Source organism: Microtus oregoni, unplaced genomic scaffold (genome assembly GCF_018167655.1).
Source record: "Microtus oregoni isolate MIOR12 unplaced genomic scaffold, Mior012 000031F_ref0000149, whole genome shotgun sequence".
NCBI classification, from domain to species: domain Eukaryota; kingdom Metazoa; phylum Chordata; class Mammalia; order Rodentia; family Cricetidae; genus Microtus; species Microtus oregoni.
The window spans coordinates 28,412,827-28,434,093 of NW_024543090.1; the positions used below are offsets into that span (position 1 = coordinate 28,412,827).

Genomic DNA, 21,267 nt, shown 5'->3' on the forward strand with positions numbered 1-21,267 from the left:
CCTGTTTCCAGGCTCTGGCTCCACGGCAGGTTCTGGATTTGGAGGACCTTGTTTTCACACAAGGGAGCCACTTCATGGCCAACAAACGCTGCCAGCTCCCTGACGGGTCCTTCCGACGCCAGCGGAAGGGCTATGAAGAGGTGCACGTGCCAGCTTTAAAGCCTAAGCCCTTCGGCTCGGAAGAAGTGAGTGTGTTGCTTTTCTCAACTCCCTGTTCTTTCTCCTCTTTGCTGTCTTGAGGATACTTTGTTTTAGAGGTGGAAACTGTTCCAGTGTTTTCCCATTCTGAGACAAGGAAGCATTAGTGATCTCTCTGTACAGGTTTATAATAGAGAATTATGAACAGTGATTACCAGGGAATGAAATTATGGGGAATCATGTCATGATATCATGGTAATCTTATAAGAAATCTTACAAGAATGAACAGCCTGCTGAAGGATGCCATAGCCTAAATTGTGTAACATTCCTTCTAGCAACTGCTTCCTGTGGAGAAGCTGCCAAAGTATGCCCAAGCAGGATTTGAGGGCTTCAAAACACTGAACCGGATTCAAAGTAAACTCTACCGTGCTGCCCTGGAGACAGATGAAAATCTGCTGCTGTGTGCTCCTACTGTAAGCATTGCCCGCCTTCTTTTTCTGTCCTGAAATGTTTTGGTGGCAAGTTGAATCTTAATCTTTACACCAGGCTTTTCTTTATGGTTTTTTTGAGGCATGGTCTTACTATGTAACCCTGGCTGTCCTAGAACTCATTGTGGAGACCAGGCTACCCTTAAACTCACAGAGATCTGCCTGTCTGTGTCTCTGCCTCTGACTCCCAAGTGCTGGGATTAAAGGGGTGGTATAATCATGCCTGGCTATTCTCTATTCTGTTATGGAAGACATGGGCAATCCAGAGGTCAATTCTTTCTCTGTTTTGGTGCTAGCCCATGGAAGTCAGGGCAGTAGCCATAGCAGATGAATAAACTTTGTCTCTGACCTGCCTCTAGGGTGCTGGGAAGACCAATGTGGCCCTGATGTGTATGCTCCGGGAGATAGGGAAACACATCAACATGGATGGCACTATCAATGTGGATGACTTCAAGATTATCTACATAGCTCCCATGCGGTCCTTGGTGCAGGAGATGGTGGGCAGTTTTGGAAAGGTATGTCATAGCTTCTCTAGAAGGTAGTGGCCGCAGCTGTCCATATCATGGGGAGGGGTCTCTGTATCACTTTTTGTTGTTGTTGTTGTTGTTGTTAGGGAATCTTTGGATTTTTTTGCCATTCCCAAGGTAGAACTCAACCCATGTAATTTATGAAGCAAAAATGTCTTGGTCTCTCTTACACGGACTCCATCTTTCTTTGATCATCTCCATAGTGGTTTTGGAGTCATGCATCTTGAAGTATTTCTGGCACATGAATATGTTTGATAGCTTGTGGGCTGTTACTCCAGTTCCATTTTCCTACTTTGTGTAGGGCTCCTCGAGAGCCTTTGCCTCCTCCCGCTAGTGGAACTGAACTTGTTTAATATTTGTTAACCTTTCCTGATTCTTTGGATACTTACCTTCTCCTGGTCCCAGCCCTTCAGGCACCTTCTAGCAGACTTCTGCACATAGTAGGCAAACTCCCTGCCCCTGAGCTGACCTTGAAGCCCATCACGTGTTGTTGCCGGTGTCTGTTCTTCCAGCGCCTAGCCACTTACGGCATAACTGTTGCTGAGCTGACTGGAGACCACCAGCTGTGCAAGGAAGAAATCAGTGCCACACAGATCATTGTCTGCACCCCTGAGAAGTGGGACATCATCACACGCAAAGGCGGGGAGCGCACCTATACTCAGCTGGTCCGCCTCATTGTCCTGGTGAGTGGAGAGAGTGAATGAAGGAGAGATCACCTGTGGTCAGGGAACCTGGTCAGGCTGGGTGAACCTGGAAGAACAGGGCCTGGTCAGGCTGGGTGAACCTGGAAGAACAGGGCCTAAAAATGAGACGGACTAAAGCCAACTTTATTGAGAACATCAGACAGTTTATACTCTGAGAGTTAAGAAGATCACATGACTAAGGTGTTCAGTCACCAAGATAAGCCACACGTGGCAAAAACATGTTTTTCCATAGAGGCATACAAATACAAACAGCTGAAGTAAGCTTGCTCCTCCCCGCTGCACATGGGAGGAGCACGAAAACACATTCCAAGAACAGTTCCATGTTTTTGAAGAAACTGAGGGCACTGGTGTCTTGTTTCCTTGGAGTTTTTTTTACCAGCGACTCAGAATTCTCATGTGACTCCATTATTGTATTGGACTGTGTTCCAACAGGGGAGGATTTGCTGTGTTTATCAGTTCTGTTCCTCAAGGCCTTTCTATGTGCACATTCTGTCATATGAGCCATTAAGAGCTTTACTGTGACCATTGACCCAGAATCTGCATGTCCCAGAAGCTTCCCTTCCAGTCAGTGCGTGATGTTTGCCATCTCCCAGTTTTTTTTTTTTCTTTGAGGCAGGTCTCTCATGTTCTGGACTCACTTTATAGAATAATTTGAAATAATTTGAATCAAATGGAAACACACAAAAATAATTTTGTCCTCACAAGAACATTGAAATGCTTTATAAATAATTTATTGTCAGGACAAGTAAGGAATTGAGACATTGCTTTCCATTTATATAGAAGGATCTATAGGAAATGAACTTTGAGCCAAGTGTTGATTTTTTTTTAATTAATTGCATTTTTTAAATTTTCTGTGATTTTATATATATATATATATATATATATATATATATATATTGTGTGTGTGTGTGTGTATGCACGCGCGTGTAGGTTGGTCAAAATACAACTTGTGAGAGTCAGTTCTGTCCTTCCATCATAAATATTCTGGGAATCAAGTTCAAGCCATTAGGGTTGGTGGTAAGTGCCTTTACCCACTGAGCCGATTCACTGGCCTCTGAAAGTTGCTTCTTTATGGTGTCTAAGAAAGTAGTTCATGTTCTGAGTTCAGAGTAGGAGTTAGCAAATTGTGGCTACAAGTTTTTGTCTTACTGAACACAGTTGTGTAGATTGATTTATGTACTGCTTCTAGCTTCTCTTGTCCTGCGTGTTGCTCTGGCAGAATTGAGTATTTGTAACAAGAGTTGCATGGCTCACAAGCCTGTGGTATTGCATGTGTGGTACTGGATGTCCAGCCCTTGAAGAAAAGTTTGCTAGTCTCCTTTAGAGCTTCGCTCCTCCATGCTTCTACAGCAGCCCGCATAACTGCTTCCTAGGAGTGCTGAACCCCTGGCCTGCCCATGCCTTTGAATTCTATTTTCATTTCCATAACACCTCCAGGTCTTCAGTGCTTACAGTATCTGAGAAGCACTGCTCTTGGCAATGGGAGCTTTATTGTAAATGAAGCCTAGTAGTTTTTGTTCTTGTTCTTGATGAAGAGTCCTGTCCAAAAGTGAAGACCTGTTTGATAAAATCTGGTTAGAACCATCATATATGTGTAAGATTTATGGTAAAGTTGAGGACTCACTCACGAGTGCCTAAGCAGTCTACACTCAATGCTAATTCCTACTAAAAGCTGTGTTAGTTCTTTAGGACTCTGGCTTGGACTTCCGTTTTTATCTGCACTAGGTGTCTTAGGCTATATACTTCTATAACAGACTAATCTCAAGGGAGGATGCTATATCTCTGGTATAGCTTTCTGTCTTTCGCTTCCTTAGGATGAGATTCATCTTCTACATGATGACAGAGGTCCTGTCTTAGAAGCTTTGGTGGCCAGGGCCATCCGAAACATTGAGATGACCCAAGAAGATGTCCGACTCATTGGTCTTAGTGCTACTCTCCCCAACTATGAAGATGTGGCTACCTTTCTGCGTGTTGACCCTGCCAAGGGCCTCTTCTATTTCGACAACAGGTAGAAGAGACTGGAAACGTTTTACCAAGTCAGTCTTCCTGTCCCCTTCCTGTCTCTAAGGAGCATACTAAATGAGTTTTAGGGGTCCTATGTGTATTGTAAAAAGCATTATTGCTTCTAGATCAATGGAAAGTTACTTCTTTCCTCACAATATTCTCTGCTGGAAATGTCATTTGTCTAACTGTTGAACTTCTAGCTTCCGCCCAGTGCCTCTGGAACAGACATATGTGGGCATCACGGAGAAAAAAGCTATCAAGCGTTTCCAGATCATGAATGAAATAGTCTATGAGAAAATCATGGAACATGCTGGAAAAAATCAGGTCTGTTGATGGTTCTTGAACTTTTTCTGTTTTTGACATAAGCAAAGTTGGCAGGGTAATAGCATGAATCACCAGTTGTCATAAATGACATGAATTATTACTGTAAAACTTGCCTTCAAATATGGTCAGGATCTAGCAGAGTTGGCACAATCCTCTAATACCACAACCTAGGAGGCTAGGGCAGAAAGACTTCAAGCTAGCTGGAGACCAGCTTGGGTTATACAAAGACCCTCCCCTCCAAAACAAAAGAAAATAAAAACAAAATCAAAGGAACAATTGGGGACTAGGGTAGAACACAGTAGTAGAGCATAGACATAGCATGTGCGAACCCTGGGGGTTCAATTTCTATTACTGCATAAATAGGAGATGGAATACTCTGAATAATTCTGCATTCAGAAATTGGCCAGCTTCTGGGCTAGAGAGATGACTGGCTGCTCTTGCAAAGTACCCAGGTTCAGGTCTTATCACCCATATGGAGGCTCTGAGCAGTCTGGAAACTCCAGTTCCAGGGGATCTGGCTTTCTCTTCTAGCCTTTGTGGACATCAGGCACTTACATGGTGCACATACAAAACATTCATATACATAAAATAAAAATAAATAAATAAACTGATAACTTAGAAGGAATGGATCATTTCCTGAAAACAGCTATTACTGTAGCCTAGATGAAATATCATCTGAATAGTACTGTGATCATTAATGATAGTTTTATAATTAATATTCCTCTCCTTTATGGTAGTGGAACTAGAAAAATCAGTCCGTCTATAATATAGTAAAAATAAAGCTGCAAATTAAAATCTAGTGAAAGCAGCTGGACAGTGGTGGTGCACACATTTAATCCGAGCACTCTGAAGGCTGAGACGGAGGATCTCTGTGAGTTCGAGGCCAGTCTGATCTACAGTGTGAGTTCCAGGACAGCCAGAACTAAACAGTAAAACTTTGGCTTGAAAAACTGAAGAAAAAAAAAAACAAAAGAAATCTAATGAAAGCAGGCCAGTGAAATGGCTCTGCAGCAGACAGTGCTTGCCTCTAAGAATGGTGACCTGAGTTTGATCCCAGAGCCCACAGGGTAGAAGACAATTCCTCTGACCTCTATAGGTGTGCTGTGGCATGCATGCATGTCTCTCTCACACACACACAATAAATAATTAAACGAAAAAACCAACAAAAACCCAACAAACTGTGGGGCATGATGGTACATGCCTTTAATACCAACTCTTTGAGTTCAAGGCCAGCTAGGGGTACATAGTGAAATCCTGTCTCAAAACACTAATGAAAGCACATTGTATTTGGAAGTTGAACAAAGGTTAGTATTGTTAAATACGGCAAGAGGTAAGAGGTTATGCATTTCTTTTTCTGATAAAAAGCACAGGAATTTATATGACAAGACTTCAGAACACTAAATCTTAGGACTGTGTTTCTTATAATATGGTACTAGTTTCAAACTTACTTCCTAAACATTTTTGTAAATAATTGTTTTGCTATTATATTTTTTAAAAATTCATTTTTATTTTATGTGCATTGGCATTTTGCCAGCATGTATGCCTCTGTGAGGATGCCAGATCCCCTGGAACTGGAGTTACAGTTGTAAGCTGCATGTGGGTCCTCTGGAAGATCACCCAGTGTTCTTAACTACTGAGCCACCTCTTCAGTCCCATAGTTTTACTATTATCTTGCAAACACATCTTTATTTGGCTTAGACTTGGTTTGGCTCTGAACATATCTTATTTAAGGTCTCTGAGTCTTCACACGCTGTATACTTAAATTTGCTGTTGAAGGTAGAATTCTAGGGTTAGTTTAGTTTCTCAGCTGAAGGCTGTGTCACTGTCCTTGGTAGAGTCCTTCCCCTTGAGTTGTTCCGTTTTGTTTTTTGAGACAGTGTTTTGCAATGTATCCTGGGCTAGGCTTGAGCTCTCTGAGTAGTAAGACTAGCCTGGAATTTAGGCACAACCTCTAATGCAGGGATTATAGGTAGAGTCACCATACTCGCCTTCCCTTTGGGTACCATCAGCCGTGTTAGACTTCTTTCCAAACTAGCATGGCTTCTAGTTATAGTGGAGCAGCCTCTGCTTCCTACAGCTAGTGCCCTGGTGCTATGAGAGTAGCTGCTGAAGGTCCATCCCTAAGCTATAGTCCAATTCTCCGTAGGTTCTGGTGTTTGTCCACTCTCGCAAAGAAACTGGGAAGACGGCCAGGGCAATTCGTGACATGTGCCTGGAGAAGGACACCTTGGGTCTGTTTCTTCGAGAGGGTTCTGCCTCCACTGAAGTCCTTCGTACAGAAGCAGAACAGTGCAAGGTAAGAAAGGGCCATTTACTTCTTGGGGCTTGTGCCTGGTGACTGGTTCCATATTGCTGGATCGATTGCTTTGGGACTATGCACCAAGTGCTGCTGTTTCTAATAGGTTAAAAGTAGTTGGGGACCAGGGAGATGACTCAGATAAAGATGCCTGCGCCAAGCCTAATGGCCTGTGTGCAATCTCAGAGACTCAATAGTGGAGGTTGTTCTCTAACCTCCACATGCATGCCACACACAGGCACACATACAAACCTAAGTTCATAGATTTTTGTAAAAAGCCATGATACGTGATTATGGGGGCTCCTGTGGAAAGGTTTCCTTTGGCCCTGGAGGAGTTCCACAGGGAGGCTTCCTCATTTCATGGTCTTTTTCTGTTCACAGAACTTGGAGCTGAAGGATCTGTTGCCTTATGGCTTTGCTATTCATCATGCAGGCATGACCAGAGTTGACCGAACATTGGTAGAAGATCTTTTTGCTGACAAACATATTCAGGTGAGGAGGGGTAAAACTCGGAAGAGCAGGTGATGTAGACTTTAGAGCATCTGAAATGTCAATAGCTCTGCCCTTAGTAGGATTCTTAGACTTTTTTTTTTTAACATTCATTTATGTGTGTGTGTATGTTTTTCATGAATTTATATACACCACATGCAGGTGCTCTCAGAGGCCAGAAGTGGACACTAGATCCCCTGGAACCTGGAGTTAGACATTGTGATCAGGTGTGGGTTCTGGGACCTGAAGCCCAGTCCTCTGCAATAGTAGTCCATGCACCAACCACTAAGCTACTCTCCATCCCTAGACTTTTTCATACCTGGACCTGCTAGCACAGGCTGGAAGGTTGTGGTGGTTATGCTGTCTCTCCCAACACCTCATACACTGCATGAGGGAAGATGGCTAAATGGGTGCTTCTTAGAACTCCACACTGTAATTCACAGGGTCGGGATCACAGGGTTTTTTGTTTTTGTTTTTAAACACAAAACAGGGTTTCTCTGTAGCTTTGGAACCTGTCCTGGAACTAGCTCTTGTAGACCAGGCTCGCCTCAAACTCAAGAGATCTGCTTGCTTCTGCCTCCCAAGTGCTGGGATTAAAGTTGTGTGCTACCATCGCCCGGCTAGGACCACACTCTTTCCCTCCTCTGAGATGATGATTTCTAGTATCTTGTAACTAAGTTGTTTATATAGGTTTAAGCTTCTGACCTATATGTGTCTCTGGAACCCTGGTGTATTCTTAAGTATATAAGGGACTGAAGCAACTCTTTTTGCTCCAGTGTCACATTAGGCCCTGAGTCATATATCCACTCCTACCCCCAGCTAAGTTCAGAAGCCAGACAAGCCAGGCCTGTGACCGTGCTATGGTGGTATGTTTTCCTCATTGCCCTCCTTTGCCTCTTTAGGTTTTAGTTTCCACAGCAACTCTGGCTTGGGGTGTAAATCTCCCTGCACATACAGTCATCATCAAAGGCACCCAGGTGTACAGTCCAGAGAAGGGGCGTTGGACAGAGCTGGGAGCACTGGACATTCTGCAGGTACCGAGCCTCTAAGGGTGATTCCCAATGGGATCAACATCCTGGCCTGGAACACAAGGATGTTGGAAAGATGGCAGATCAAGGTCAAGTTCTAAGTGTGTAGACTCTTGTCCAAAGCTCTACTGTAACATTTTCTTTTATTGCTTCTGACTTAGATGCTGGGCCGTGCTGGACGCCCTCAGTATGACACCAAGGGTGAAGGTATACTCATCACATCTCATGGAGAGCTACAGTACTACCTCTCCCTCCTCAACCAGCAGCTTCCTATTGAGAGCCAGATGGTATCAAAGCTGCCTGATATGCTCAATGCGGAAATTGTGCTGGGGAACGTCCAGAATGCAAAGGTAGGGCTGGCTTTGTCCTTGGGGCTTTACACTTTTCCTTAATGCCTTAAGAGACTTGGAGTGGTGTGCCCCTCCTGTGAGGATATCGAGGGCCAGCAACAGTGTCTCAAATTCTGCACAACACTTCATGCAGGGCAAGCTTCTTGTGTAAGTGAATGCGTATTCGATCAATACACTAAAATAACCAGACCAGCTCAAAACAACAGATATAATTTAATAATTGAAAAACGGGGAAACTCACGCGACCGGAGTAAAAGGTCCAAAGTCCAAACGGGTCAGGCGAGCCCCGTGCAGAGAACCCGCGCACCTATCTACCCCCATTTATCTACCTGGCTCCAGGTGGCCACACCCAAGCCAGATGTGATTGGCTGAGCTTCCCCATCATTCTTGGGTTTGTGGCAGATAATTCCTTTTATGTTTAAGATACTTGAAAAGATTATTTAAATTGAAATACTGATGACATCCAGAAGATACTGTACTGTGTGTCCTTGTCCTTGAGAATTCATGTCCAAGCTATCTGTGGGACTTCTCTTTGGACACTAGCAGTTCTTCATGCTAAACGCCATGAACTGTCTTGCAGGATGCAGTGAACTGGCTGGGCTATGCCTACCTGTACATCCGAATGCTCCGGTCCCCAACCCTCTATGGCATCTCTCATGATGACCTCAAGGGAGATCCCTTGCTGGACCAGCGCCGACTAGATCTTGTTCACACTGCTGCCTTGATGCTGGATAAGAACAATCTGGTCAAGTATGATAAGAAGACAGGCAACTTTCAGGTGATTAGCATGTGATTTTTGAGGCTGTTTTAGTAAAATTTAGGTCCTTTAATGTATGTAATGCCTGTCTAATTACCTGTTGTCTAGATTGGGGAATAGACTATACTCTTTGAACTATGAACTTAACTTTCAAATTTATACTTTTAAGTAAGGCATTGGTTGCCCTGTGACTGGAGATGGTTGTGAGCCACCATGAGGGCGCTAGAAATTGAACCACAGGTGTTATGGAAGAGCAGCCATCCCTCATCAACCATTTCTCCAACACTTAGATTTTAAAAATGGTAGCTGGTTCTCCAAGTTTGAGTTGCGGAAGGTCATTTGATCATCTCATTACATGATCATCAGTTCTCCATAGGGCAGTTTGTTCTGCCATCTTGTTGTGCCCGAGGCGCTTGTATTAGGCAGGTAAAGGTACCCCAAGGAGTTTATCTGCTTGTATCTTAAGATGGTCACTTGATATTTAAAGTTGGGGGCTGATCACTAGTCAGCCTTGCACTGAGTCTTCCTTCTTTCTAGGTGACAGAACTTGGCCGGATAGCTAGTCACTACTATATCACCAATGACACTGTGCAGACCTACAACCAGCTGCTAAAACCTACTCTGAGCGAGATTGAGCTTTTCCGAGTGTTTTCCTTGTCCTCAGAGTTCAAGAACATCACTGTGAGAGAGGTGAGCCGATGAGTGTTTCGGGATAGGAGTTTGGACCCCTGCCAGGCTGCTGGATAACTTCTTTCCTTGACTGTTGCCCTGTGGATTTCCTATGACCTGTCTTTCCTCGTGGCAGGAGGAGAAGCTGGAGCTGCAGAAGTTGCTGGAGAGGGTGCCCATCCCTGTAAAGGAGAGCATCGAAGAGCCCAGTGCTAAGGTAGGCATGTCTTCACTTTCAAACATGATCATTCAGTTTCCAAAAGATGAACTTTGAACTTGATTTCATACATGGTAATATATTGTAATTATATTGTATGAATACATGCACAATTCTTTCTACTCCTAGGTCAACTTCGGGGTTGACCTATCATGTGCTGGACTACTGGCTGTACCCCCACCCCCAATTTCCCTACTCTGCTTCCTTCTGACATATGCTTTATATGGAATAATAGTTATTTAACATGTAAATCAAGAACATGGAAGATCCTTTTTGGCACATGTACCAGAACAGAAATGCAGATAATTGATTGATCTTTGCTAGCTATCTCTGCTTCTTTGCAGATCAATGTTCTTCTCCAAGCCTTCATCTCACAGCTAAAACTGGAGGGCTTTGCACTGATGGCTGACATGGTGTACGTGACCCAGGTGAGGACAAGGTTGCTCTGAGTGATGAGCAGAGTCCAAATAATTCCAGTGCCTTCTCTTCTGTGTACCTTGAAGAAAGGAGGCCTGACGCTGCTGTTCCAGCAAGCCAGCTGCTTGCTGCCACTTGATTTTGCTATACTGATCTTGAGCTTGTGGGAAGGGCAGGCCTTACAAAGTGCTAAGAAGCTCTGTCGGTGCTTGTAGAGACAGGTCCACTGGGCATGTCACCCTTTCCCAGAGAAACAGTCCCATTGTAGCTGTGGTGTTCATGAAAAATGACAAAATATTTTATTAATTATTCTGTCTTAACCTGAAAGGGTGGGAGACAAAAACTTGTTTGTTTCGGAATTGGTATGAGTGATCGCATCAGATCTTGAGGTCATCAGGCTATGGTAGACAGGCCACAGAGGTTTCACCATGGGAACACTTGTCTTTTCTCAGTCGGCTGGCCGGTTGATGCGTGCAATCTTTGAAATTGTCCTGAACCGCGGTTGGGCACAGCTTACAGATAAGACCCTGAATCTCTGCAAGATGATCGACAAACGCATGTAAGTGCTCAGTGAGCTAGAGGATGGTCATTGTGAACTTGGGCCTCAGTGCACTTGATGTCCAGTTCTGGTGCCTGAGATGTGTCATAGACCTGGGTGAAAGTTGGGAAGTGGATGGGCCTTCTAGAATGTAGGGCTGGGAGGTTGGAGAGCAAAGAAGATATCTTCCTTTAATGATAGGGTCTGTGTGGTTATTCTAGTGCTGGACACTGTGGTGAACGGCAGTTTGTTCACAGCCTTACGGAAAGAGTGAACCAGCTGTGTCTCCTTTCTGGATAGGTGGCAGTCCATGTGTCCTCTTCGTCAGTTCCGTAAGCTTCCTGAGGAAGTAGTGAAGAAGATCGAGAAGAAAAACTTCCCCTTTGAGCGGCTGTACGATTTGAATCATAATGAGATAGGTGTGTTTAGTTCTTGTCCTGTCTTGTAGCCCAGGCCTTTTTCTGTCAACCTTCTACACCCCAGGTCCTTCACCCTGGGCACTGGTACTCTATGCTTGCATCCTGCTGTTGTACAAGCTCACTGTTAGACTTTGAACCGTTAGTACTGCATTGAGACTAAAGTGAGGAGCCTGTCCACTGGTGTGGAATCTGCTCCTTTCCCACAGTTGCCCTTTGGTCTTGATTGTAGATTTGCTAGGCTGGCCAGCAACAGCTTTTGTTTCTCATAGGTGAGCTTATACGAATGCCGAAGATGGGGAAGACCATCCACAAGTATGTCCATCTCTTCCCCAAGTTGGAGTTGTCGGTGCACCTGCAGCCTATTACACGCTCTACCCTGAAAGTAGAGCTGACTATCACACCGGATTTCCAGTGGGATGAAAAGGCAAGGCTTTGTTGGTTAGAGGCTGCAGTTGGAGTTGCTTAGTCCCCTCATTGCCCATTCTTATTTCACTGGTGCTTGGGTTGGCAGGTCCATGGTTCCTCAGAGGCATTTTGGATTCTAGTGGAAGATGTGGACAGTGAGGTGATTCTGCACCATGAATATTTTCTACTGAAGGCCAAGTATGCCCAGGACGAGCATCTCATCACATTCTTCGTCCCAGTCTTCGAACCACTGCCCCCTCAATACTTCATCCGAGTGGTATCTGACCGCTGGCTCTGTGAGTGTCTTTTGAGTCCCCTAGGAACATACCTTCCAAGGATGGTAGTAGACTTCTTGTCTCTATTAAGAGAGTGGTACAGACACAGCCTAAGGTCTCTGGTGTTCATGAATGAGGCTGTGGAGGTCTGCTGGAGATTGTTCCTAGTGTTCCATTTCTTCCCTGACAGCTTGTGAGACCCAGCTGCCTGTCTCTTTCCGACACCTGATCCTACCGGAGAAGTACCCACCTCCAACTGAACTGTTGGACCTGCAGCCATTGCCCGTGTCTGCTCTAAGGAACAGTGCTTTTGAGAGCCTTTACCAAGATAAATTTCCTTTCTTCAATCCTATCCAGACTCAAGGTAGGTGTTTGAGTCTCAGATATTTGGTTTCCATGCATGCCTTTTTTTCCCTGCCCACCGACAGAGTTTCCCTGGCTGTCCTGGAACTCACTCTGTATACTAGGGTGGCTTCTATCTCACAGAGATCCCCCCCTGCCTCTGCCTCCCGAGTGCTGGGATAAAAGGTGTGCGCCATCACTGCCCAGACCATGCATGCCTTTTAAGGTTACCTCATAATAAGTGTGTTGGGCAGCTGGCAGAGAACCAGGTACTTAGTGGCCTGGAGCTCACTGGCCTGCCAGATGTTTTTCTTCCTAAAGTCCTTGTTCACTGTTAGATTTGCTTTGCTGCTCTACATATCTCCCTAAGGAGGATCAGGAGAGTAAGGTCATTCTGTGATGTGTTGTCCTTACTCCTGCTCCAAGTGTTGAGCCAGAGTGTGGTGTTGATGAGACCTCACTTCATCATTAAAAATTAGAGCAGGCACTAAGTACTTGGCTGAGCACAGGACTAGTGTTTCCTCCTCCGCCAATCCTTTGAAAGGGTTACTATTTACTGCTACAGTTAATTGTGCAACTCATGATGAGGGAACTGAGGCATAGGAAGGAGCCCTAATTAAACCAACTGGTAAATAGTTGAGCTTGGGTTTTTAGTGTAGTTTTGACCCCAGGGCCTGGGCTTACCTTCTGTATTTGAGTATTTCTAAAGAATGCAAGAAACTGCTGATAAGGCAGAGATAGGTGTCCTGTTTTTTTGTTTGTTTTGTTTCTTTTTGTTTTTATTCTGGTCCTTGACAGGTAAAGATGCGGGATTTCTTTCTTGTTGTTGTGGTTGTTGTTTTTCCCCCATAAATCTCCAGGAGATCTGAACCTGATCTTGGACTTTTTCCTTCCCTGCTTTGCAGGAGAAAGTATGTGAGACAGCCAGCAGGGCCAGTGTTCCAGGCTTCTGTTTGTACTGCAGCTGATTGACTTTGCGTCTCATGGTGTTCATAATCTTGACGAATGATTTGTTTCATCCCCACTGGTGTTCACTCTATACCTTTGGTTTCCAGTTTTTAACACCGTGTACAACAGTGATGATAACGTGTTTGTGGGGGCCCCCACGGGCAGCGGGAAGACCATCTGTGCAGAGTTTGCCATCCTGCGGATGCTGCTGCAGAATTCTGAGGGACGCTGTGTCTATATTACCCCCATGGAGGCTCTGGCAGAGCAGGTGTGTAATATGTTGTGGGACTGAATTTTCCAGAAGCCATTCCATCTGTGATTCCAGATGAAGGTTTTCTCATATCCGACAACTGCATGTCATTTCTTAAAGAAAGGCTTCCCTGTCAGCTTAAAAGCTGGTATAGACCGGGCAGTATCATGAATAGAGTATGGCGGGTGGTGCATGGTTGTCACTCCAGCTGCCTAGGGGGCTGAGGTGAAAGTTTCACTTGAACCCACAAGTTTAAGGTCAGACTGTGCCCCATCTCAGTTTTCCTCCTATTAAGTGAGAGATGTCCATGCGACCTACTGTGACTATCCCTCCCACTCCTGCCCACCAGGTGTACATGGACTGGTATGAGAAGTTTCAGGATAGGCTCAACAAGAAGGTGGTGCTGCTGACGGGGGAGACTAGCACAGACCTGAAGCTTCTAGGCAAAGGCAACATCATCATCAGCACTCCCGAGAAGTGGGACATCCTTTCCCGGAGGTGGAAGCAGCGCAAGAATGTCCAGAACATCAACCTCTTCGTGGTGGATGAGGTCCACCTTATTGGGGGCGAGAATGGGGTAGGCTTGACTTCACAGCATAGAGAAGGGCTGGGACCCACACAGTGACCTTATATTGGGCCTGGGACTAGGGTCTCCACAAAGATTTCTGCCTATTGCCTGCCTTGTTCCAAAAGGGTGGTCTGAGGTTTTTTTGATAGACTCTTAAGGAACAGTGTTGCTTAGTGAAGGTTGTCTCCTGGGGCAGGGCAGCCACAGACCGGAGAGTCCATAGTTGGCTCACAAAGGGAAGCTCAGGCAGAGATGGCGAGCCTGAGCCTGGGATGACTCCTTCCCTTTTTCCCAGCCTGTCTTGGAAGTGATCTGCTCCCGGATGCGCTACATCTCCTCCCAGATTGAGCGGCCCATTCGAATTGTGGCACTTAGCTCGTCACTGTCCAATGCCAAGGATGTGGCTCACTGGCTGGGCTGTAGTGCCACCTCCACCTTCAACTTCCACCCTAATGTGCGCCCTGTACCACTGGAACTGCATATCCAGGTAGGACCCTGTCTGCCTTCCTCCATGGCCTTGGGGATCAATCAGGTCTAGTGAGCTCAGTGTCTTGTCTTCTGCCTTTATTTCCAGGGCTTCAACATTAGCCATACACAGACTCGCCTGCTGTCTATGGCCAAGCCTGTGTACCATGCCATCACCAAACACTCACCCAAGAAGCCTGTCATCGTTTTTGTCCCATCTCGCAAGCAGACCCGCCTCACGGCAATAGACATCCTTACTACCTGTGCAGCAGACATCCAGCGGCAGAGGTGGGCTGTGCTCTAATTTCTGGGGTGGCTGGCTGCATGAGAATCCTGTTACGTGAAGGTGCCCCTGTTCTGGGTGTCCTGGATGAGGCTGGGGCTGAGGCTGAGGGCAGCACAGACTGAAATGCCTCAGACCTGTGCTTGTTCTTGTTCTGCCCAGGTTCTTGCACTGTACTGAGAAGGATCTTATCCCTTACCTGGAGAAGCTAAGTGACAGCACGCTCAAGGAAACACTGTTAAATGGGGTGGGCTACCTACATGAAGGACTGAGCCCCATGGAGAGGCGCCTGGTAGAGCAGCTCTTCAGCTCGGGTAAGAAAACATCATGACATCCAAAGTCCTCAGGTGTGTGTATTCGACTTTAGGGTGTGGATGGCATTTCTCTGTTGAGTAGTACTCATTTTCACAATGCTAGCTGTCTTACCTCATTAGATTCCTCCTAGACACTTGTGATGTAGTTGACAGAGATACCCCTCCCTGCTAGATTTGAAAACAGGCAGGCACATCAGCTGGTCCCATTACAGAAGCTGGTTTTCTGCTGTTTAGGGTTCTGTGTGGAGACCAGACTGGTGGGGTTAGAACTTAAGAGGTGGCTGTGGGTTTGTGATTCTCTTCTGGTTGGTTGCCTCTTGCTTGCTGCTGTTTGTTGGCCTGTGGCATTTTATGCATCGTCACTGTCCTGGCACTGTGTGGCAGAGCTCCCACCAGGCGGTCATTCTTCGAATCTGTCTGGTTTGGGTGTGCTCAGAGTAAGTTTGATTTTGCTGCCATGGGTTGAACTAACTGTGTTTGGGTTGGTGTTAGCTTTCACCATCAAAGGGCTGATCCGCCAGGCAGTGCTAGTCTTGCTTTCCTTGAGTTTGAGTTCTCCAGAATTGCTGTGTTTCTTCTAGGATAGTCTCAGAGCAAAAGGCACCAATAGCATGGTACCGCCTTTCACTGCACTTGGTTCCTGTCAGACCTTGTTCCTAGGGCCTCATGCTGAGCTTTGAAATGTAGCCCTTGTTGGCGCTGCCTGCCAGTGAAGCAATAGTTCCTGGGAGGCCTGCCTCAGTCTTCATCTCCCTTCCTCCGCTCAGGGGCTATCCAGGTGGTGGTGGCTTCTCGAAGTCTCTGCTGGGGCATGAATGTTGCTGCTCATCTGGTGATCATCATGGATACTCAGTACTACAATGGCAAGATCCATGCGTGAGTACAGTTGCTGTGGACCTTAACAGACCTCCCTCCTAAAGCGAGTGCAGATCTACAAATACAATACAGGGAACTAAGCATAGAAGAGTCCCTCCCAGTAGATCAGTGTTCATTGTTTGGTCCCAGGAGGTAAACATACATACCTCTGTCTCAGCAGTTTGGAGAGAGGACCTTTCAGACAGGAAGAAAGGGGCTTGTTGTTACCGACTTCCCACAAGGTCACACCTTTGTTGTGACAAGAAGCCCAAGGGTCAGTGTTTCTCAGAGCCTGAATAATTTTTTCATTTTTTATTTTTCCAAAATACAAATTATTTTGAAATTAGTTTTGTAAGTTTAGAATGCCAGAATCTGGTTGTTGCTTTGAGGTTTACATTACTTTTTTTTTGTTTTTTTGTTTTGTTTTGTTTTTGAGACAGGGTTTCTCTGTAGTTTTGGAGCCTGTCCTGGAACTAGCTCTTGTAGACCAGGCTAGCTTCAAACTTACAGAGATCTGCCTGCCTTTGCCTCCCAAGTGCTGGGATTAAAGGCGTGTGCCACCACTGTCTGGCCGAGTTTTAGATTATTTTTTAATCTGTGAAACATAACAGCTCTTAAGCTTGACTCTAAGTTTGGTCCTTTAATGGGATGTTATTTTGCTTCTAGCCTTAGATAGGTTTGTGGCTTTGGTTCAGGTTCATGGGGTAACACATTCATGACTCTTAGAAACTAAACTAATGTGTGGGTAAGCATGTACAGTGCGTCGCTAAGCACACGGGCTCATGGCCGGTTCTGCTGCAGTCTGACCTTCCCTCCTTGTTGGCATCATCCGCCCGTGACTGCAGGCAGGCAGGCCTCCTGACATGTTTCCTCATTTCTCTCTTCCGCCGCCAGCTATGTGGACTACCCCATCTATGATGTGCTTCAGATGGTGGGCCATGCCAACCGCCCCCTGCAGGATGACGAGGGGCGCTGTGTCATCATGTGTCAAGGCTCTAAAAAGGTCAGTTATAGGAAACTGAGCCTTTGAACAGATTCTTGAGTCTGAGTCTTTTTTTTTTTTTTTTTTACTGTCTTTAATAAACTTTTCAGTCCTTTCTGCCAGTTGCTTTTGTAATAAGCTGGAGTCACAGATTTGGTTCCGTGTTTTTGCTATTGCTGGTGATTCCATGTCTTTCCACTCCTTAGTTCTTTCTTCATGCACTGCTTACTGCTCTGTTTATGTGGCTTGGCCTGTCCCATTCCTGCTTTGTATTCTATGATACTGTTTTCTAAGTGTTTCTTCTATTTGGCTATTATATGTATCATACAGAGACAATACCCTGTTGGATTGCCCTTGATCCCTTATTACCATGTTTAATACCTACCCCTCCCCAATCCACAGGATTTTTTCAAAAAGTTTTTGTATGAGCCATTGCCAGTAGAGTCTCACCTGGACCACTGTATGCATGACCACTTCAATGCTGAGATTGTCACCAAGACCATTGAGAACAAGCAGGATGCTGTGGACTACCTCACCTGGACCTTTCTGTATCGCCGGATGACACAGAACCCAAATTACTACAACCTTCAGGGTTAGTGAGCCGAAGAGCACACACTGCCCTTGGAGGTGTCCCAGCCCTCGCTAGGCAGTATCCTGAGACTTCCCTCTTGCGTCTCCGCAGGCATATCCCATCGTCATTTGTCTGACCACTTGTCAGAGCTGGTGGAGCAGACCCTGAGTGACCTGGAGCAGTCCAAGTGCATCAGCATCGAGGATGAGATGGATGTGGCCCCTCTGAACCTGGGCATGATTGCTGCCTACTATTACATAAACTACACCACCATTGGTGAGGGCCAGTGGTGCGTGGGCTTCTCGAGACTGTTGGGATGAGATGTGGTAGCCAGTATTTGTCAGAGAGGTGATAGGGCAAGAAAGCAGTACAGCCCACACTATTGATTCTGGTTACTCTGTTCCTTTCCCCCCACTATTGGCTCTTTCCTCATTCTCTCATTTTCTTTCAGAGCTCTTCAGCATGTCTCTCAATGCTAAAACCAAGGTCCGAGGGCTTATTGAGATTATTTCCAATGCGGCAGAGTATGAGAACATTCCCATTAGGCATCACGAAGACAACTTGCTGCGCCAGGTGAGGGCATTGGCTTTAGAACATACAGGAGTAAAAATTTGGGCCATGACTTCCTGTCACAAATCCCCTCATACATTTCTTACCTCTCTCAACCTCATACATTCTTCCACACTTATCTGCAATTCTCCATCCTTCCCTCTAGAGTCTAGCTGGGCCACATGGTGTATTTGGCCTGAACAGGTCTCAGGTAGGGTCCTCTGTTTATCTCTAGCTTTTTAATTTTTTTCTTTCACATTCTAGTTGGCTCAGAAGGTCCCCCACAAGCTGAATAATCCCAAGTTCAATGATCCACATGTGAAGACCAACCTGCTGCTACAAGCTCACCTGTCCCGCATGCAACTAAGTGCCGAACTACAGTCAGACACAGAGGAGATCCTTAGTAAGGTAGTATGGGCGGGGCTTGGAGGTTCACTGGCCACTGGGGGCCTCAGAGGATTGAGTTCCCAGCCCACCTTCTCTTACACTCCCTTTGCATACAGGCAATCCGACTCATTCAGGCCTGTGTGGATGTACTCTCTAGTAATGGGTGGCTCAGCCCTGCTCTGGCAGCCATGGAACTGGCTCAGATGGTCACCCAAGCCATGTGGTCTAAGGACTCTTATCTGAAGCAGCTGCCACACTTCACCTCAGAGCATATCAAACGTTGCACAGATAAGGTGAGCTAAGACCTGGAGTGCTGGATGATGAGCCTGAGAACAAAAAGTCCTAATCTGCAGTAGATTGTGGGAGGCTATAGCCTATTAGCAGGGGGCCCTGGCTCCTTTGAAGGAGTTCCATCTGAATCGAGATGCTGAGAGGGGCCAGAAGGGGTCTGCATTCTTTCTAAAGCGTGTGTAGATGGCTTGGCAGTGTGGGAAGTAAGATGATCTTTAGTTCTTTAGAGCCATTGTTACTTGCTTATGGCATGTGTTCTCGGCTCCCCTGACCTCTGCATACCCACTGTAGGGAGTGGAGAGTGTTTTTGACATCATGGAGATGGAGGATGAAGAACGGAATGCATTGCTTCAGTTGACTGACAGCCAGATTGCAGATGTGGCCCGCTTCTGTAACCGCTACCCAAATATTGAACTGTCCTATGAAGTGGTGGATAAGGACAGCATCCGCAGGTGAGACAGGAAGCACCAGGAGTCCTGCCCTGGGGTCTCTGCACACAACCACAGTACTCATTCTTTGTTCTGCTTTCCCCAGTGGTGGGCCAGTTGTGGTGTTAGTGCAGCTGGAGCGAGAGGAGGAAGTCACGGGCCCTGTTATTGCACCTCTCTTCCCACAGGTATGTCCTAGCAGCTGGCTGTCAGGAGGCCATTTGAGCCCTTGTTCACTGGTTGGATCTTAGGTATAGGATATAGTTCCCACCCAGGGAGGGTAGTCTGGGGGTAATGAACTCACAAGACGAATATTAATCTCAGAACTATGAAGTATTTTTTGTTTTTAAACAATTTAGATGACTGATCGTTGTTTAAATACATCAGGCAGTGTTATTCTGGCTTGTAAGATCCATTTCTCTCTACAGATGCTTCAGGATACTTGGACTTTTCTACTGTCTTTCCTCAGTTATATTTCACTTAGGTTCTAGTTGCATATTTGTTTGTTTTTGTTTTTTGAGACAGTGTTTCTCTGTGTAACAATCCTGGCTATCCTGGAACTCACTTTGTAGACCAGGCTGGCCTCAAACTCACTGAGATCTATCCACCTGCCTCTGCCTCCCAAGTGCCAGGACTAAAGGCATGTGCCACTGCCCAGCTGTATATTTGTTTTTCAATCAATAGAAAGGAAATTTCATCTTCTTATGTGAGATAATTGAAGATTGGGCACAGATGCTAGATGCTTGTGTGTCTACAGACAAGTTATTCAAATTTCTAAGGAAATTGGCCACTGAAGCACACGGGCTCTACTGTGGCCAACAGAGAGGGCGTCTCCAGAGACAAGATGCCAGAAGAGGCTCCATGGGCTTGCTTTTTATTCTCTTTGTTGCTGATTCATCTCCACATTAAGATTGTTCAGTTAGCTTGCCTTACATCTAAGTTTCTTAAGAACATGAAGCTTCTATGCTCCAAGGCTAAATATCTAAAAATGCATTTTAGATTCCGTGACAAGCATTAAATAAAAAAGGTGCCTTAGGTTATAGAAATGAGGTAAAACTGAACAATTAGTCTATCTACTTATTTGAAAACTAAGTCCTTAGTGGATACCTTTAGATTGCTTAAAAACTCTTAAGTCGATCAAGTTGTGTTTCAGGAAGCAATTGTGGAGAGCTTTAATTTGACTTCTGTCACTCTATTTCATAATCAATCTCATAGTTGCTTGTAACCATCAAGTTTTCTATGCTCAAGTTCTTGGTTTTGGTCCCTGTAGAAACGTGAAGAGGGCTGGTGGGTTGTGATTGGAGATGCCAAGTCCAACAGCCTCATCTCCATCAAGAGGCTCACTCTGCAGCAGAAAGCAAAGGTCAGTGTGCACTTAATCCCGCATCTATTCCTTGGGGTTTGACAGACGATTGCCTCCTCCCTGGTCCCCACTAACTCAATTTCTTCCTGTTCTCTTTAGGTGAAACTAGACTTTGTGGCCCCAGCCACAGGTGGCCACAACTACACCCTGTATTTCATGAGTGATGCTTACATGGGATGTGACCAGGAGTATAAATTCAGTGTGGATGTGAAAGAAGCTGAGACAGACAGTGATTCAGATTGAGTCTGGGGTATTCTCACGTATAAGGACATTAAACCTGGAAACAGGAATGTGGAAGTTCAGGAGGGAACTGGTTTTGGAGACCAGGTCTGTCAGCCTGAGGTCTGACCATTCAAGCTGCTGCTGTTCCCAGTCTACATCCAGTTACTTTCCCACTTTGGACAGAGCAGTTCAAGCTCTGGGTCCAGTGTTTTCAAATGTCATGTCAAGCATAAACTGTACAATAGTTGGTGGCATTCTTTTTATAGTTCCATAAATTCTAATAAATAATTTGGAGAAACTATATGTCCTTAACAGTGATACTAAATTTTCTTCAACCAAAGGTCCTGGCTAGAAAAACCTTCATTTTAGCTAGCACCAAATTTTCCTGTTGAGTATGTGGAAGA

The 21,267-nt window shown here is 45.5% G+C and overlaps 1 protein-coding gene across 1 annotated transcript in view; it reads left to right on the plus strand.

The window, feature by feature from the left end:
• Positions 1-21,188, plus strand: part of LOC121465571 (U5 small nuclear ribonucleoprotein 200 kDa helicase) — a 30,295-nt gene extending 9,107 nt beyond the window's left edge. The window contains exons 11-45 of the mRNA XM_041678807.1: positions 12-185; positions 474-611; positions 986-1,141; positions 1,666-1,836; positions 3,672-3,865; positions 4,062-4,185; positions 6,332-6,481; positions 6,863-6,973; positions 7,873-8,004; positions 8,160-8,348; positions 8,929-9,126; positions 9,643-9,795; positions 9,911-9,991; positions 10,336-10,419; positions 10,861-10,967; positions 11,247-11,365; positions 11,635-11,789; positions 11,877-12,066; positions 12,236-12,409; positions 13,443-13,603; positions 13,935-14,162; positions 14,449-14,640; positions 14,728-14,906; positions 15,064-15,215; positions 15,983-16,091; positions 16,965-17,073; positions 17,455-17,644; positions 17,735-17,899; positions 18,075-18,196; positions 18,437-18,580; positions 18,676-18,852; positions 19,142-19,302; positions 19,385-19,466; positions 20,549-20,641; positions 20,741-21,188. Coding sequence (XP_041534741.1) covers positions 12-185; positions 474-611; positions 986-1,141; positions 1,666-1,836; positions 3,672-3,865; positions 4,062-4,185; positions 6,332-6,481; positions 6,863-6,973; positions 7,873-8,004; positions 8,160-8,348; positions 8,929-9,126; positions 9,643-9,795; positions 9,911-9,991; positions 10,336-10,419; positions 10,861-10,967; positions 11,247-11,365; positions 11,635-11,789; positions 11,877-12,066; positions 12,236-12,409; positions 13,443-13,603; positions 13,935-14,162; positions 14,449-14,640; positions 14,728-14,906; positions 15,064-15,215; positions 15,983-16,091; positions 16,965-17,073; positions 17,455-17,644; positions 17,735-17,899; positions 18,075-18,196; positions 18,437-18,580; positions 18,676-18,852; positions 19,142-19,302; positions 19,385-19,466; positions 20,549-20,641; positions 20,741-20,884 — 5,208 coding nt within the window. The 3' untranslated portion in view covers positions 20,885-21,188. The remainder of the gene's footprint in view (positions 1-11; positions 186-473; positions 612-985; positions 1,142-1,665; positions 1,837-3,671; positions 3,866-4,061; positions 4,186-6,331; positions 6,482-6,862; positions 6,974-7,872; positions 8,005-8,159; positions 8,349-8,928; positions 9,127-9,642; positions 9,796-9,910; positions 9,992-10,335; positions 10,420-10,860; positions 10,968-11,246; positions 11,366-11,634; positions 11,790-11,876; positions 12,067-12,235; positions 12,410-13,442; positions 13,604-13,934; positions 14,163-14,448; positions 14,641-14,727; positions 14,907-15,063; positions 15,216-15,982; positions 16,092-16,964; positions 17,074-17,454; positions 17,645-17,734; positions 17,900-18,074; positions 18,197-18,436; positions 18,581-18,675; positions 18,853-19,141; positions 19,303-19,384; positions 19,467-20,548; positions 20,642-20,740) is intronic.
• Positions 21,189-21,267: the final 79 nt, after the last annotated feature.